Below are 17,437 nucleotides of genomic sequence, written 5' to 3' on the forward strand. Positions count from 1 at the left end.
GAACGCTGTCTCAAATACAAAATAAAAAGGGCTGGGATGTGGCTCAGTGGTTAAGTGCCCCTGGGTTCAATCCTCGGTACCAGAGAGAGAACTTAAGAGACGGAATCCCTTCCTCCCACATGCCTGGCAGGCGCTGGCCTGGGCAGCCGAGGGAGCCGGGCCTCGGAGGGGCCATCCTCACCGGCCCGGAAGTCACTCCGTTTCCTCAGCGGAGAGCAGGAGCCCCTCGGGGTTTGACAATCGTTTAGAAACACACAAAACCAGGTGCATTTGATTTCACTTTAATTTAAAAAAAAAAATAAATACATGCCAGGGGACTTGTTTTTAAATGAGAAAAGAGGTTGAAAGAAAAAACAAAGCCAAGTCCTACAAGGACGCCTCCCGTCCAGCCTGCAGCTGGCAGTGTCCCGTGCTGGGTGTCCTGTCTGGAGAGGTCCCTCATCTCGGGTGGCACCGCGGAGCCGCGGAGTCGGCGCTGGGCACGGCAGGGAGCGCTGCAGCAGCCCAGCTCCCAGGCTGGCCTTACCAGCTCCGGCCTGGGAGGGGCCCAGTCTTTGCGGGCCTCCGATCTCACCACCTGCACAGCCGGCAGCAGCGGGAAACACGGGGTGGCAGGGAGCAGAGGGGCCCAAGTGGCCTGGAGCTGCTCCCCCGCGTCCCAGACCACGGCCGCAGTGTGAGGAAGCACACTCCGGGGCGGCTGGGGAGGGACGCCCGGACAGAGCGGGCAGCGGGTCCCTCTCCCCAGCTCCAGGGTGGCCACGAGCTGAGCACCACGGGGTCTCCCGGGCCCCGAGACAGGGGCAGGGCGCGCTACAGGTGGATCCACTTGTTCCAGTTGACCTCGTGCGGGAACACGCGGCCCAGCCGGATGGTGCAGTCCAGCGTGGGCTCGTAGAAGGCCGTGGTGTGCTCGCTGGGCGCCTCCACCTCTTCCACCACCGGCCTAGAGAAGAGCGAGGTGGCCGCGGGCTTCCTCAGCAGGCGCCGTCGGATGCAGCCGAGGAACTCCAAGCCCTGGGGACGCAGCAGACCAGGTCACGGGCCTGCCCCCACCACGGGGCACTAGGCCTTGAAGCCTGTGTGGGGCGTACCCTCCTGCACAGGGGCCCCTTCCCAGAGTGGGGGACACCTGAACACGGCCCCAGGGACCAGCAGCCCCGCCCAGCACATGCGCTGTCTGCATAGCCACGCCCACAGCACGGGCCTCCTTCCGCCACGCCTGTCTGCTGGACAGTTCAAGGACTTTCAAACTGAACTTGGGAGCCCAGGCACGCGGGCTGCGGGCGCCCCTTGGAGGTGGTGGCTGAGGGTTGGCCCTCATCTCCCCGCAGGGTCCTGAGGGCTCGGGGCCGGGCACAGAGGGTCAGAGGTGGCCCTAGCTGTTCCGCTGGTGCAGGCACCAGCTCCCCACCCTGGCTGCGCGCTGGCCCTGGGCCCTGCCCACCCCGAGGCGTCCTACCTGGAGCAGCTCCCGCACAGCCACGGGCTGCAGGACGCCCTGGTAGTGCTGCAGCAGGCAGCGCTCGGGCACGCCGGGCCGGCTCATGATGTGGTAGAGCACGGCCTCCAGCATGCCCTTGCACACGGGCACGTTCAGGTGGCCGTCCACGCCGCGCCACGGGCGGCCCACGAAGCAGATGTTCTCACAGTCCCTGTGTGGGGGGACAGCCTGGTCACCGAGGTCCCTGAGGGCAAGAAGAAGGCACCTGCCCAGGTCACGGGCTGGCCTGTCCACCTCTGCTCTCTGACCTTCCCCTTCCCTCCTGTCCAGAGAGGAGCCCAGCACTGGCTGTGTGGGGCCCTGCTCAGCTGCAGCCACCAAGGCTGTGATGAGCCAATGGCCCGTGTCACTCCACGCTGGCAGGAGGGGCACCTGACGCAGGATTCGGCTGCCCAGCCTCACCAGGCAGCGGGGCTGGGGGCTGCTGTCCTCTGGCTGGGCTCTTTAGATGTCCTCCCCAGGAGCTCTGCCCAGCCACAGGGCAAGGTCTCTGCTACCACCCAGGACCTAACCAGCATCACGGGCCCAAGTGTGGGACAGCTGGCACCTGCCCTGGAGCCAGGGTGGGCCCTGAGCTCTGGGAGCCGGGACACAGGGAACATGGCCCTGCCACCTGGGGCAAGGTGCCTTCCCAGGCAGGGCTTTGGGAACCTGGGTGTGGCCCTGGGAGGCGGCTCTCAGGCCTGACAGGTGCAGCCTTCCTGATGTGAGGGTCCTTACCTGGGCCTAGCTCTCGGCTCAGGGCACAGTGGTCCCGGGACACAAGGTGCAAACCCCTGAAGACAGGGTGCCCTGGGCTGGCGGTTTGAGCTCTGGGGTCATCTGGTCATGTACGGGCTGTGTGACCTAAGGCAAGGGCAGCACCTCTCTGGGCCTATTTTCTATTTGTTAAGTAGTGACGAGGACACCTGTGGCCCTGAGGCCCCAGGGACTGTCACGTGGAAGTGCCTGGCTGGCCCTTCTCCAAGAGCACTGTGGGCGTCTGGAAGGGCGCTCCTGCTCCAGATGGACCTGGGCTCCACTGGCACCTGGCAGGTCCTTGCCACCATGCTGTCCAGGTCACCATGGCTGAGAGCCCTGTGCTGAGCACACACCGCAGACCGTGCTCCTCACTGATAGCGGGTCGCCCGCATGGCCCCCAGGACAAACCCCTGCCATGCTGACCCTCCCCCCAGGGCCCTGAAGCAGACCACCCGCTCACCTTTCCTGTGCCGCCTGGGAGAGGATGCCCGCCGTGGAGCTCTCCGTGAGCCCTGGCGGGAGGAGACCGTGGGGGACGTCAGAGCGGGCAGGCTGTGGCTGCCTCCCCCACTCCACGAGGTCCTGTTGAGGCACTGGTGCGCCCCAGCAGGCACGGGGCCTGCAGACCCAGGCCCCAGCCCGGCCCCAGGGCCAGCCAACACCGCACTCCCTCCCGGGAGCCCTGCCTGCCCAGCAGCAGCTCCAGCACCGCCTGCCACTCTGGGCTCCCCCTGCTGCCCCGCGGGGCCCACCCTCTAGTGGGGACACCCCGCAGCAGGACCCGCCCCCAGGTTGGAGGACACAGGACAGGGTGGGGGCCAACTGGTACCTCTGGGGTCTTCGGAGCCCCCTGTGAGCGGGGCCTGACAGCTCAGCTGCTCTCGGCGGGGGACGCTGGGGCCACCGACACCTTCTTGGTCCTCCTGTCCAGGTTCCCCTGCACCCGTGTCTTCAGGCGCTGGGGCCTCGCGCACGTCCTGGAGTGTGGGCCTCTTTGCAGGGGGCTTCTGGGCGCCCTCGGCCTCAGCGTCGCTGCTCTGACTGGCCCAGCAGGCACGCCGCTTGGTGCCCTGGGGGCTGCCGTCCTGGCTGGCGCCCTCCGGGGGCCCGGCCCGCATGGCCTCTGGGGCCTCAGCCTCCTCCGGGTCTTTCAGCCGCACCGAGTGCAGGAGCCAGGGCCGGGCAGAGGCCATGGTCACCAGGCGGACAGTGTGCCGCCCACTTCCAGCAGCTGCTGCTGCGCCAGGAGGTCCTGGGGTGGAGACACGTGGTCTGCATGGCAGGGGGGCTTCTGACGGGTGACCAGGCTGTGCTGGCCCTGGCCGAGTGCCCACTGCCCTGGGCAGGCAGCAAGGCCATCCGGGCTCCCAACCCAGAAGCTGCCACCCACCACGGGACCCAGGGCAGTGGCTCCTCCTGAAGGTCAGAGGCATAAACGCCGGGTGGCCTCCTGGACCCCTGCCTGGCGAGCCTCCCGCGGGACTTGGCGCCCAAGCTCCCCAAGTCCTTCCACAGAAGCAGCCGCCTTTCCCACGAGGTGGCGAGAGCCCCTCTACAGGCTGCACCTGCCCACTCCGCCCAGGAGGTGCGTGACGACGCCCTTCTTTTACATCACTCGGGCCTCATGTCTGACCAGCAGGTCCATGACGGGTGCTGCAGCAGTCGCCCTCTGGGACGATGGGCAGGGCACCTGGGGCCCTTGCCCACAGCCGGTGGGATCTGCCACCATGGCCTTGGGAAAGCACTTGGAGGTGCCAAGAGTTCTGAACACTCAAACACCCGCACAGCACCGCCGGCGTCGGCTCGTCTGTGGCCACAAGCTGCCTGCACTTGGCCTCTGGGGACGTTGGCGGTGGCTGGGTTTCTGAAGCGACCCCATCTGTCCTCCAGGTCTCCCACCCCTGGAGGCCACAAGGCCCGAGGGAGGCCCGAGTCCCACACAAAGGATAGGTGGGTGCCTTCACAGTGTCACTAGCCTCTGCCTGCAGCTGACCATGCAGAGGACATGCTGGTCCCAAGGGCCCCTGTCACAACTTTCTTTGGGCTCAATGGTCACTGAGTCCGAGGGACCAGGCAGGTGAGGTGGCAAGTCCAGCAGGCAGGGAGTGACACAGGCCGGGGGACACGTCTCCTGGGAGGGCAGGGCGGCCAGGCTCAGCCAGCTCACACTCAGGAGAAGCTGCGTTTGGGGGACTGTGCCCTGATTTTTAAATGCTGATGATTAATTTCAATTAAAAACAAAACCCAAAACCACCATGCTATCAGAGGCCGGCATCGAACACCTGCAGGTGTGGCCCTGGGTGGCGCCTGGCCTGCTGCACAGCTCACCTGGACGTAGTCTGCAAAGGTCCTGGTGCGTGACCCCGTGGTCTGCGCCAAGGCCGAGAACTGCCTGCCCAGCCTCTCCCTGTCCACCCCGAAGCAGCCTGAGGCGGCGACGGCCTGCTGCACCTCCAGAGCAGCGGCCACGTCTTCAGGGCTGTAGCCAGACAGCTCTGCCTGGCGGACGAAGGCCTCCAGGCCGCCAGTGTCCCCAGGGGGCTGGATCAGCCTGGTGAAGGTCGCAGGGAGGCAGGAGAGTCCCACCGAGAGCTCTTCCAGGGGGGTGGCTGCGAGGACCAGGAGGGTCACGGTCAGCCCACGGGCAAAGGCCCCTCTAGACCAACGTGGTGGGATGCCCAGCTGGGACCTGCCCCAGCACCACCTGCTGCTCCCCAGGTGGCCATGGGGTCACCTTCTGGGGGACACACTGAGCCCTGGCTGTGGGATTCCTGATACAGGACCCTGGGCTCCCTGCACTGACCACCCCAGCATCGTGCCTCTCCTGCTGGAGATAGTGCAGGGCAGACGCCAGGCCGGGAGCACAGTGCCTGTGCTCTGACGGAGCCGCGACGCCAGCAGCCGGGGCCCAGCCCTCCCGGTGGCTGCTCAGCGCCCCTCAGACCTGGGGACAGCCCAGGCCTTTGAGGACATTCCCGCTTGGGCTCCCACCAGCCAGGTGGGCTTCTCTGCTTCCTACGAGGGGCATCTCTGCCAAGACCGCGGCCTACAGGTCACCACTATGCTCAGGCACAGTCCAGCTCCAGACCCAGCGTGGCATCCTACTGGGCGCCGAAGCCATCAACCTCAACCACGGCCACATACAGGGGTCAGCCGAGGGCGTGGAGGGGGAGGGGAGCACCCTCCTCTTGTCTCATGCAGCCCAGGAGAGGCCCTGAACCCGAGGGGTGGCAGGAGGCCGAGTCCCTCGGCTCCCACAGCAGGGGCGAAGGACAAGGCTGAGCAGCAACCCCCCAGGGCGCATAGCACGGCCCGGGCAGCCCCGAGGACCGGTCTTCCTGGTAGTGCTGGCTGCACCTGCCCTCAGGGCCGCCCTCCCCAGCCGAGGCAGGACACTCACCAACAGGCCCCAGCCGGGTGGCCTCAGGGGTGCAGCGGAGCCGGAACCTGACCTGGCAGGAGTTGACCACCACGCTGTCGTTGGGGTTGAGGTTGCGGGTGCTGATGCTGCTGGGCGCGCAGTAGCCCCGCATGAGCAGGTACTTGGCGTGGGAGGCCTGGTGGGCCTTCACCTCCACACCCTGGCGCTTGCCTCCTGAGCCTTCGTCCAGGTCTTCCTCCTCGTCCTCGTCGTCATCCAAGCCTCCGTCCTTCCCTAGGCTGGGAGCATATGAGACCTGAGAGCCGGACCCAGCCCAGCTGCCTGCTGCCTGGCCTCCCTCCCTGGGGCCCCTGTGGCTGGCGTTGGTGCCCAGAGGCCAGCACGGTGCTGCTCCTGACCACTATCTACCTCCCCTGAAGGCCCAGCTCACTCTGGCAGCCCCAGGGCCCAGGGCCAGCATCCTCCCTGGCATGCTTCCTACGCCCTCCTCTGGAGGCACCAGAGCCCCTGGAAGGCCCAGCAAGAGACCCCTCCCTGGACATCTGTTCTGCAAGTCCTCATCACGGATAGAGGCCGTGTCCCCAGGAGCTCAGGAAGCCCCCGCGACTTCCTCTTGCATTGTCCAGCAAGTGCTGGGTGTAGGGCCAGACCCGCAGCAGCAAAGCCCAGCACACGCTGGGCCAAGAAAAGGACCAGGTGACAAGAGATGAAGCTGCCAACCCAGGGCGATGGGAGGGGTGACGACCCGTCCCAAGAACAGGCTTGACCCCTACGGCCAGAGCGGTGTGTGGCCAGGCTGCTGCAGACCCGGCCCTCACCTCTTCATGACCTCGCTCTCCACCACGGAGCTGTCCACCACCACGATCTGCTCCGGGATCCTGACGTCCACGGACACCAGACCCAGGGAGAAGAGGGTCAGGGCAGTCACGCAGTGTCCCCCAGGGCCGTCTAGAGAAAACGCCACCAGGTCGCTTGGGGGATCGCTACCGTCCTGGTCTTTGAAGGAAAAGCGATTGGGCCGGTCCAGCTTGCCGGCAGCCCGAATCCTGCTGTAGTACTGGAAGGACTCCGTGCAGACGGTGCTGGGGAAGCGCCAGGTAAAGAGCCTGTGGGGAGGGGGAGCTGAGCTGGAAGGCAGCGCCTGCACAGGATGCGGAGCTCAGCTCCACCTTCTGCGCACAGTGCCTGGGCAGAGGACGGGCTGGCACAGGAAGTCGTGGAGGTGGCTTTGGATGGCCTACGGGACTTGTGTGGCACGGTTGAGGGCTGACTGGTGGGCGGCCGAGGTGCCCTCCAAAGGGCTTCCCAGGGCGCATGCTGCCAGGGGGCCGCGAGGTGCGCAGAGCAGTCGGCCGGGGGTTCTGAGTCCCGAGGGTGAGGACTGAGGTCTGTGCCCAGCTGGGACAGTGGACTTCTAACTGAACCAGTCATTAAATTAGAAACTGACCTGCCCCACCTGATGGGGATGGGAGACAAAGGACCTGCTGCGTGGCCCCGACCCTGACACCCCGGAGTGCTGGCCTGTCCACACGAGGGCAGAGAGCAGAGCCAGGGCTCACTGTCCCGAGGGTGCACGCACCTATAGTAGGACTGGGACAACTGGTAGGACATGGGCACGAAGGGCAGAGCGCGGTTCTTCTTGGGGCCCAGCGTGTGGTTGACCCGGCGCCGGTTGACCAGGCTGCGCTTCTGGCACTCCACGAAGGCCCGCACGAGCACGTGCTCCCTGTACTCGCGGTAGAGGCGGAAGGTCTGCAAGACAGCGCCGGTGAGCGGCCCAGAAGAGGCCGGGAGGCTGGAGTGTGTGTCCAGGAGGGCCTGCAGGCGGCTGCGGCCCAGCCTCACAGCCCCTGCCTCTGCCCCTCACCCCAGAGACCAGGGGGTTGCTCCAGAGTCCAAGTGGCAGCAGGTCTGACATCACCATCCCCTAGCCTCTGCCCTGTTCCCAAGTGCACCTGTGCTGACACCACATGGCCCCGGCCACCACGGTTTCTCACAGGGCCTCTGGTTATCTGGCTGTCCTGCTTCTCCATGTCACCCGTCCCCAGGGCCCTGACCTTTTTCCACAGCCACCACCAATCCTTTTCCGATGAAAGCAGACCTTGTGCTCCTTCCCTGCCTGGGGAAGCCTGGTGGCCTCTGTCCAGAAGGCACAACATGCAGTGCCTCAAGGACCCTCGGAGTGGGACCGTGCCCACCTGTGGACTCGCCTCCTATGACCCCACCCCTGGCTCCCCACCTCAGACAGAGGCCTCATAGCTGTGACTCTGCGGCCAAGCCTGGATCCTGGGGGCCTGCACCTACTGGAAAGAGCTGCAGGGCTGCAGGGCCTTTCAGTGACTGGTGGATGGACATTTTGCTGAGTTTTCTCACTTTGAATGAGGAAACCCCAAGACGTAGGTAAGGAAAAGGGATGGCGACCTCAGGGCCTGTCAGGCCGTGTGCGCCCAGCCAGTGCCTGGGAGCAGCGTGCCTTCGTCCTTAAGCCTGAATCTTGGGCCATGTGTGGTCCAGAGCCTACTCTTCCAGCTCAGCCACTTGGGGCTGGAAGAATGTACTTTGGTGTCAACACGGACCTGTGAGGTTTTAAACGCGGGGTTCTGTGAACTAGGCCTGGATGAGTTCAAAGCACAGGCCAACAGCCACCACTGCACAGGTCTAAGGGTTCTAGGCTCAGAGGCTGGTGAGCGCACTGGCCCCAGGACCCCCGAGTGACAGCACACGCTGAGTGGCATTCCACGGCCACACTGCCAGACAGGGGTGCGACTGGTGGCAGAAGTGGCCTTCCCGCTGAGGTTGTGAGGCAGGGCCAGTCAGGGCTGTGGACAACACGGCGGTTTTCTGGAGCTGGTCAGGCAGCGGAGGTCTGCGTGGCCCTGGCTTCTGCAGATGGCGCCGCGCACGGGAGGCCTGCCACTCTGCAGGGCCAGGAGCCACAGGGGCTGCTGCCATCCTTCCCTCCTGAGAAGACCTTGGTACAGCCAGATCCAGCATGGTGGCCGCCTCTGTGGCCTGTCTCCCAGGCGCACTCTTCAAACCCCGCTGTGGCTGGGTGTGTGGCCACCCACGCCTGGGGAGGTGGAGGGATGGGCCAGCCCAGAGACCCAGGTCCCATGCCCCACCTCCTTGCACTGCGAGTCCCGAGACCTTGGGTGGCGGGGGCACCCCGTGGGCGTCTCTGGGGACCTCTGGCGTCCTTGCTTATGGCCTCCAGTCCCCACCACTAGATTCTGGGAGCCTAGCTTCCCTGGGAAGGGGAGGCCTGGCACCAGGGCGACGGAGCCCAGCTCTTCCTTCTCCCTGGGCTACCTGGCTCTCTGTTGGGCAGGAGGCCCCTGCCCAGTGCCCAGCCACGCTGGAACCTGGAATTCTTATGTGCAGTGTTGGCAGCAGTTAGAACACAAGCCGTTTGTTTTCTTTTCAGACAAATGAGTGCAACAAAAGAAATCCAGGGGCCAGAGGTAGCCTGTGGCTGTTCATTCTTCTCAGCTCAGACAGGGCCTCTCTTTCTTCAGCTGCAAAAGGCTGGGTGGCCAAGGGCACGCGGCACCGATGCCAGACTCTCGTTCTGAAGCGAACTGGGTGTGAAGCCAGCACCAGAAGGAACCCAGGGCTGAGCGAGTGGCAGCAGAGACCAGGGGACACTCACTGCGGGGAGTGCAGAGGCTGGGGCCGGCAGTGATGGCCAGGCCTGGCCTCCCTGAGCCCCTGGGGCCAGAGTAGCCAGCACAGCCTGGAGCTGCGTGTGGAGACCCCATGGAGTCTCCTCAAGGGCCCGCGTGCCCTGGCGCTACACTTTCAGGCCCCACCCCTCCACTCCTTAAGGACTCGTGGGAGGGGCCTGGGGGGCCCCACGGTTCTCTGGTTGACTCCGAGGTGCCCTAGGGCTTGGGAGGCACCCATCTAACCTCACCAGCGGGTTGGGAGGTAACACTGTTTTCTCCCTTCCCCCTCCAAGGCGCTCTGGGTTGGTTTGCTAAGGTCAGCCGGAGAAGCAGCTTTAGGTCTGCAGATCAAATGCAAAAGCAAAGAGGCTCCACTGGGAAACTGCTTATGTGATCATTACAACAGAGGGAAGATCACACCCTGGGCAGCGCTGGCCCAGGGAACAGACCCGGCAGTTCAGGCAGCATCTTGATGTGATGACCGAGCCGTGTGACCTCGGGCCTGTGTGTTGACTTCTCTGAACCTCAAGTCTCCATACTCAAAGAAGAGTTCTAAGACCGCGCTTCCCAGGCTCCATGCGGTTAAATGGGATTGGCCCTCCTCACTCCGGCTCTTTTGCCACAAGGAAGCAGAGGCCTCAGAGGACCACCATTCATCGCTGCCAAAGGGCAGCTGGCCCTCACAGACACCTCCCAACCACCTGTCTGCACAGGTACAGTGGTGATCTGGAAGGGGCCGTGGGGCGCAGTGACCTTCCCAGTTCGTGGCCACACCTTATTTCCTCTCCTGCCTAATTTCATTTTAAATATCAGACTTACAACCTCAGCCGTGAGGGGGCTGTCCCCACACTTCACAGATGGAAGGAGGAAGCGGGGAGAGGTTGATGAAAGGTGAAGAGCTTCGTCACCGTCACGCGGGGTGGATCAGCTGAGATTGCCACGCAGCACAGCACTGCGGTGCTGAAGCATGTGGACGGTAGGTCCTGTGTGTTGTCAGCTGTGACAGGCGGCTGTGCCGACTGGCCTGACGGTGGCCACAGTTCACAACGTGTATGTGATCAGATCATCGGCCCCAGGCCTCAGACATGCAAATGCACAGTGATGAAAACACACGACAGGTGCAGGTGGGGAGCAGGGCAGAAGCCCCACCCGCCTGTCCCTGTGCGGGGACAGCAGGTGCCTACCTGGAAGGACTGACAGGACTTCATCTGGCTGTTGGAGAGGGACAGCGTGCTCTGGATCAGGTTCTGAAGCACCAGGAAGTGGATGTCGTCCACGCTGAAAGAGGCAACAGGGTGCGTGAGGCGGTTGGCCATGGGCTGCGGCTCGCAGTGAGAAGTAAGCGCCTCGTCGCGTGAGAGGGACGCGAACGCTGACCATTCGCACCACGAGGCAAGACCGGCAGCACGTTTGGGGCCTTAGCAACAGTCCAGTTCCAAAGGGAGCTTTTTTCTGGCGGGTCCGGGGTGACGTAACCTGGGGCCAGCGTCTAGAAGTGAGAGGGACTCAGTGCGTACGTATTCCGTCCTCTGATTCTGCGGAGTTTTCTCCCAGGGAACGTTTCTCACTGAGTCCCGGGGCTGGCGCTGAACTCTGAACACAGCACACCACGCGGGCGGGAGCTGAGCTCTCCGCTGAGCTCTGCTGGACAGCTCAGGGTCTAGGCCCAGGGCCAGGCCAGCGGGCCTGAGGTCAGGACGTCCTTGTGGGCTGCAGGGACTCTGCTGGACGCCTCGACTTGCAGGTACGCAGCACGGCCGGCGCAGAAGCAGGCGCAGGCCAGCCGGACGCCTGGCGCCGGCACTCACCTGTTAAGCTCGTCTTCTCTGGTGACCTGATCTCTCTCATCGCCAATCGCCAAGACTCGGTATCTGCACAGAAACAGAAGCGCATGATGACAGGCCCAGGCAGGCCCTGTGGCCGAGCTGCCACGGCTCCTGATGGCCACATGCTGCCTGGGACACGGGAAAAGGCCACACAGCATGAGCCAAACGTGGGTCACGCAAATTAAAATGAGAAGACACCACGTGCCGCCCCTCCAATGAACCCGATTTAAGAGCGAGGGCTGAGAGATCGAGAAATAAATGTTCCCTCACTGACGGTCGCGGACAGGGCACTGCTGATGGCCCAGGCTATAAGCTTTGGGATCGCGGCGATGAAAAAGAAGCACAAGGAAGGAGGCAAAGAGCACGCCCTGCAGTGGTCCAGAAAGGCCCATCTCAGAGGAACAGAGCCGCCGGGAAGGAGAGGCACAGAGGAGACCAGGGCACCAGACTTCAGGCAGACTGCGGACGTGAAGTTCAGTGCCAGAGCAGGCGGGGGACCTCGGTTAACAACTGAGCTGCGCATCTCCAAATGGCTGAAACGTGCGCGCACACACACGCACACGGTGATGGGGTGGTGCTTGGCTTGACGTGATCTTTTCACATCATGTACACATGGCAAAGCATCACACCGAACACTGTAAAGACGCAATTCTCATTTGTCAATTAAAAATTAAATAAAAATGTTCCAAAGAGGGTAGCAATGAGCCGGTAGAAGGCAGGGTGCCCCTTTGCTCCCCGAGCTTCACGTAGTATCACCTGGCTGCACACCAAGCAAGTGAGCCACAGAGGTGACTGCAGGAACAGCAAGACCCTCCTTTGGTTCTAGAAAGCTCAGGTCAAAGTTCATCTTTGCGGGCTGGGGCTGGGGCTCAGTGGTGGAGCACTTGCCTAGCACATGTGAGGTACTGGGTTCGAGTCTCAGCACCACATAAAAATAAAAAATATTTTTAAAAAATTTCATTTTTGCAACAGCAAATTCCTCCTAACATCTATTGTCAAGAAAAAGCACCTCTTCAGAAAAAAATATGAACTATTTTTAGTCAAACAGGAAAAATATGGACCCCTTTTCAAATCTGCTTTGGCTGTCAGAATGCTCAGGATTCAAATGAGTGTTCAGCTGTTCCAGCTGCAACCTGCACTTCCCTCCAAACGCCCCCAAGTTCTCCTTTTGCCATCTTTAACTGTCTTCGTTTAGGACTAAGAGTCGCCCATAACTTCACTGAAAGTATGTGGGGCATTGGTCACACACAGGTAAACAGGCCACTGAAAGACCGTTAAGACCGAGCGTAAACCGTGCCACCGGGAATTCTAGGGAGCAGGCTACCGCAAAAACCAAACGAAATCCAGAAAATGGCTAACACACGTCAACTCAAAATGACTACGCATCACTTCTTAGGCCGGGTTCGCAGCGGACACTACATCATGCTACGCTGCTGAGCGAAAGAAAAAACAGGATTTCCAACTGGACGCAGAGGGCCAAGGCCCCACCGTGTGGCTCGCGGCCAGGAACCTGCTGGCGAGCGTCACTTCTCCACAGGAAGAAGTTCCCAAACGCAGGGCTGGGCGGACTTCTGCATGAGGATGATGGGGAGAGGGAGCCACACCTGCCGGACACTGAGGACACGGCCCAGTTCACAGAACCCCGCGTTTAAAACCTCGCAGGTCCGTGTCGACACCAAGTACGTTCTTCCAGCCCCACGTGGCTGAGCTGAAGAGGAGGCTCTGGACCACACATGGCCCAAGACGCCCCAAGGTAACCACCCCTCTTCCTTACTTTCATCTCGGAGTTTCCTCATACAAAGTGAGAAAACTCAGCAAAATGTCCATCCACCAAGCAAGGAGGCTGGGTGAGCTCGATGGGAAAGGGGTGTAGGTGCCCGCAACCAGAACACACACTCCTCCCTGTTTCCAAGTTCCCCGCGAGAGGAGATCAGGAGGCCCCTGGAGGGTCGGGGCAAGGCCACACGCACCCAGGCAGGCGCTGTGGGTTCCCAGTCCTGCTGACCTCCTGCTCTGGCCTGCAAGGACGAGGCGGACCCAGCCCAGGAGACGCGTACCTGGCAAACAGCTCCTGCAGCGTGTCCGGAATTTCCAGGTTAGGATTCCTGAGGGCCGAGCTGAACTTCTCTTTGAGCTTCTCCACAAATTCCTTAAACTCCTGGGCACAAACCTTTGACATGGAGAGCGAGATGTCAACCCTCTCCTTCTGTGAAGGGGGTTTCAGGAAGAGGCACCTGGGAACATCTTGTGACAACTTTCGCAGCAGCTACGCCCAAGAAACACTGACCACACTGCCTTCCCTGACTTTCCATGTCCCCGAGTCCATGGGTCACCTGTCACCTGAGAAGGCCAGTACAGAGGAGGCAGCGGACACTCATCTCTGCATCAAGAAGCCAAGACCCTGGTGCCAACTAACACAGTGATGGCCCCCAGACCTGCCTCCCAGGGGATGCACAGCCCCCACCCCAGGGAAGACTCGGACATGTCCCCCGAGGCCCCAGAGAGCAGCAGCACCCCGGTAGCAGGCTGTGCTGCCCTTGCCCTCCTGTGGGCCGTGGCTGCTGCTCTCGGCCCAGGCCCTGCACAGCCCGACACAGCACCTCTGGGTCGGAGCCGAGGGAGCAAGGGAGCCAGGCTGGCGCAGCCCGATGGCACGTGGCTGCTCCTCCAGCCCATGCCTAGGGGGTCCGGATGGGCCCCGACAGCACACTGGTGGAGGCCCTTGCCCTGGGCCTCAGCCTCCCTCATGGCCTCGGCCTCAGCTGGCCCCACCACTTCCCAGGCTCCATCCAGAGCTTGGCACTTGAAGAGCCCGCAGCGGCAGACGCTCTGGTGGCCAGTTCCCTGTGCCCACTTTCCCCCGTGGAGCCTGCCGGCTCAGGTGTGTGCAGGCAGGCGCAGTTGGGATGTCTCAGCCACCCAGGCCTCAGGGCTCCTGGGCCTGCTTCCCTCTGGGAGCCGGTGGCACTGTGCATCAGGGCCACTGTTTCTCTGCCTGTCCCACTGTCTGCGGCTCCTGCAGGGAAGGGAGCATCCTCCACCTGGGCCTCCCTGGCACCAGGCCTGACGCCCACGCAGCAGCACCGGGCTAGCTCAGCCACGGAGAGACGCCGGGGCCAGAATCGCAGCTCCTTCCTTGTGAGCCACCTCCCAGCCCCCCCTGTGGGCACACTCCCACAGAAGCACTCCAGAAGTCTGGCGGTGGGCGACTTCTAAAGGGCTGTCCTACCCTCCCCAGAAAACCCAGTGGCAAGTTAAATTCCAACCATCTTTAAAAATGAAGCTTGGAGTTAAATCAAAAGAGGTCTGAAGCCAAAGGACGGACAAGTAGATTTCCCAAACGAGCAGAAAAAGACCCACGTCTGGGACTGGCAAGGGCACCGTGGGCCGGGGAGCAAGCCACCCAGACACCTCCTCCAGGCCAGGCTGGGCCCTGCTGCCACGGCCTACCTTAGGGTCTTCGTAGTCACGCTTTCGATTCATGAAGTCCCCGACAAGTGCTTTGTCCTGGTACACCTCGGCCAGGCAGACCCTGCAGGGAGACAAGACTGGTGAGGCCTAGGAGACGCCCCACGCCCGCCACAATGGGCATCTCCACCGCGGCTCTGGCCTGGCCAGCTGGAGCATGACCAGCTTGTGCACCGCAGGGGGCCCGTGGCTCTTGGAAATGAGTGACCTGGGTGAAGCAAACGTGGCCTGAGCCTGTGGCCACCGCTCCCCACTCACACCCTGGTCTCGGTCTCCGTCCTCGGCCAGGGTCACATGATGGTGGGTGTCTGAAGACAGCACAGAGGCCTGGTGGCCACTACTCCAGCCCACTCTCCTGAGTGCTCTGCCCCATGAGCCTGGCCCCTCGCCCACGTGGAAGCAGAGAAGACCACCTCGTCCCGGAGCTCGCCAGACTATCGTCCACCGCACGGCTTGGTGACCAAAGGGACCCCGCATGCCAGTCGCACTCCCAGGGTGGGGGCAGGCAGGCCAGCATGGCGATTCTCGGGCCATTGTCCTACCTCCCAGGTGAGTGAGGAATGGATGTCTGGTCTCTAGCACCGCAGCCCCAGAGACCGAGAGCAAGGACAGAGCCCTGCGAACTCTGGAAGCCCCCGCCCCATATCCTCTACAGCCACCAGGGAAGGACAAGGGCGCCAGCCAAGGGCCAGGGAGCCCAGTCTCAGACCCCACTGTGGCCCTGACAGCTCGCACCCCCTGGGCTGCCTCCCTGCACGGCTGAAGTGGCTCCCAGCCTCGGCCTTGCCACGGCCGGCCACGTGCTGGGGGCAGCGGCCTGGACGCCTGCTCCCCACCTGCTCTGAAGAGCACTCTAGAGTCCAGCAAAGCTGAGCGGTGCCGGTGACCAGAGCCACGCACGGCCCTGGACAACACCAACTCCAGCACCGACGGGGCCTCACACCACGGCCCTGAGCAGACGGGGCGAGGAGCGCGGGAACAGGGGCCCCAGAACCCGGCAGCCAGGGGTCCGCCCGCGAGCACGCTCACTTGTAGTTCAGGTGGGCCTGGGGGTTCTTGACGATGTAGCGAGCTCTGCGTCCCACCGAGTGCGACGTCTTATCCAGAGATTCCTCGAAGGTGGCGTGTAAAATATCCCGCACGACCTGCCAGGGCACAAACGGGCCCTTCACCTGGATCAAACAGAGGTGGTGTCTCCACAGCGCAGGTGGCGGGGATCGGCGGTGAGGGGTGGGCCTGTGCTCGCAAGCCGCCTCCCTCCTGGGCAGTCGAGGCTGCCACCTCACATCTAGCAGCCACCATGGCTGGGCCCTGACGTGGCGGCCAGCATCTGGGGAGGCTGGGAGGCAGCACGTGCCCTGGCGGGGGCCGTGGTGGCCAGGCGGCAGGCACTTGGGCCAGGCCATATCAAGGGTTCCAGGAGCTGGGGCCACAGAGGCACTGAGTGGGCACTCAGGACACCTCAGCAGACAACACACAGGGAGGGCTGGACGGCAGAGGCCCGAGAGGACCCGGAGGGCAGTGTGAGCTCTAGAGAGCAGAGCAGGGGCCTTGGAGGACCCCGAGTTCTGGGCTGCACCAAGCGGGGGCAGGGAGGGACATCACTGTGAGACTGCAGTGGGGCATCTCCCAGGCCCCTTGGAGAAAAGGCTGGAAGGCCTCAGGAGGCCCAGGGCCTCAGGAGTGGAGGTCTGGGAAGGGGGCCTGTGAGCCGCAGGCCTGCGACCCCTGCCAGCTCCCTGTGCTGGTCAACAGGAGTCCTGCACACAGCAGCTCTGCAGAGCTGCCTGCCTGCTCTCCCTGGAAGGGACCCTGGTCAGGGTGGCGACACAGAGCTCTCTCCTGCCAACAAGCCTGGTGGACACCTGCCCGAACCCTGCTGCAAACTGAGAGGACCAGGACAGCATCACGCAGTAAGACCACAGGCCAGGGGTCGAGGGGACACAGCCAGGGAGGAACTCTGGCCCAGGCTGCCGGGCCTCCAGTGACGTCAGAGCACAGAGCGGGCCACCTGCGGGGTTTAGTGACATTGGCTGGGAGGGGGAGTGAGCCCCAGGGCCTCCAGCGGGCAGGTCAGTGACTTCCCAGGGAGGACAGGGAAGCGCAGGGCTTCAGCAGGGAGGGCAGGGTCGGGACCGCAGCCGGAGGCAGGGCACAGGGAACAGCCATGCACCGGCAGTGCCGGGAGCCGCTCCTCCCGGTGGCCAAGCAGGGCAGGCAGACCCACAACCTGGGCCCGCGCAGGCACCTTGGCGTTGAGGACGTTGCTGGCGATGCGGCAGAGCATGAGCAGCCCGTCCTCCTGCAGGGACCAGGACACACGCAGCCGTGTCATCCGCCGCAGGGCACTCCGGTCGGCCTCGTCGTGGTAGCGCGGCCGCCTGCTCCCTTCTCCTGTGGCCTCTCCTGGACACGGGGAGAAGAGGGGCCTCCTGGATACGGGGAGAAGAGGGCCTCCGACAGCCGGCCAGGAGCCGCTGCTCAGGGCGGGGCCCTCGGCTGCTATGAGCCCATCACACAGACCGTCACAGGCTCACCCTCTGGTATCAAATGAACCCCTGACTCGGCCCCCAGGGCGTCCTCACGCCTTCCCCACCTCTCTGGTTAAGCTTTGCCACGGCAGCAGGGCCCCGGGCAAGGCCTGCACCTGGCCCTCTGCCGGTCTCCAGTGGCTGCCTGTGACTGTCCTCTGAAGGAGCCTCACAGGACACTCGCAGAACAGCGATTGAGCAGCCACTGGGTCCCCGACACTCCCTCGGGGTGTCATCTCTGGCGCACCCGGGGACAAGACCACCTCACTGCTGTCTTGGGGACAAGAGGACGAGAGCGCATACAGAACCTAGCGCAGAGC

The 17,437-nt window shown here is 63.4% G+C and overlaps 1 protein-coding gene across 1 annotated transcript in view; it reads right to left on the reverse strand.

Moving 5' to 3' along the window:
* Positions 1-740: 740 nt before the first annotated feature.
* Positions 741-17,437, reverse strand: part of GTF3C1 (general transcription factor IIIC subunit 1) — a 68,054-nt gene continuing 51,357 nt past the window's right edge. The window contains 15 exon segments of the mRNA XM_079121457.1: positions 741-1,017; positions 1,463-1,655; positions 2,706-2,757; positions 3,075-3,458; positions 3,461-3,497; positions 4,574-4,854; positions 5,646-5,905; positions 6,446-6,733; positions 7,207-7,379; positions 10,477-10,570; positions 11,101-11,163; positions 13,176-13,288; positions 14,569-14,650; positions 15,616-15,758; positions 16,835-16,992. Coding sequence (XP_078977583.1) covers positions 814-1,017; positions 1,463-1,655; positions 2,706-2,757; positions 3,075-3,458; positions 3,461-3,497; positions 4,574-4,854; positions 5,646-5,905; positions 6,446-6,733; positions 7,207-7,379; positions 10,477-10,570; positions 11,101-11,163; positions 13,176-13,288; positions 14,569-14,650; positions 15,616-15,758; positions 16,835-16,992 — 2,525 coding nt within the window. The 3' untranslated portion in view covers positions 741-813.

Source organism: Sciurus vulgaris (assembly GCF_902686455.1).
Source record: "Sciurus vulgaris genome assembly, chromosome: 18".
Classification (NCBI taxonomy): Eukaryota; Metazoa; Chordata; class Mammalia; order Rodentia; family Sciuridae; genus Sciurus; species Sciurus vulgaris.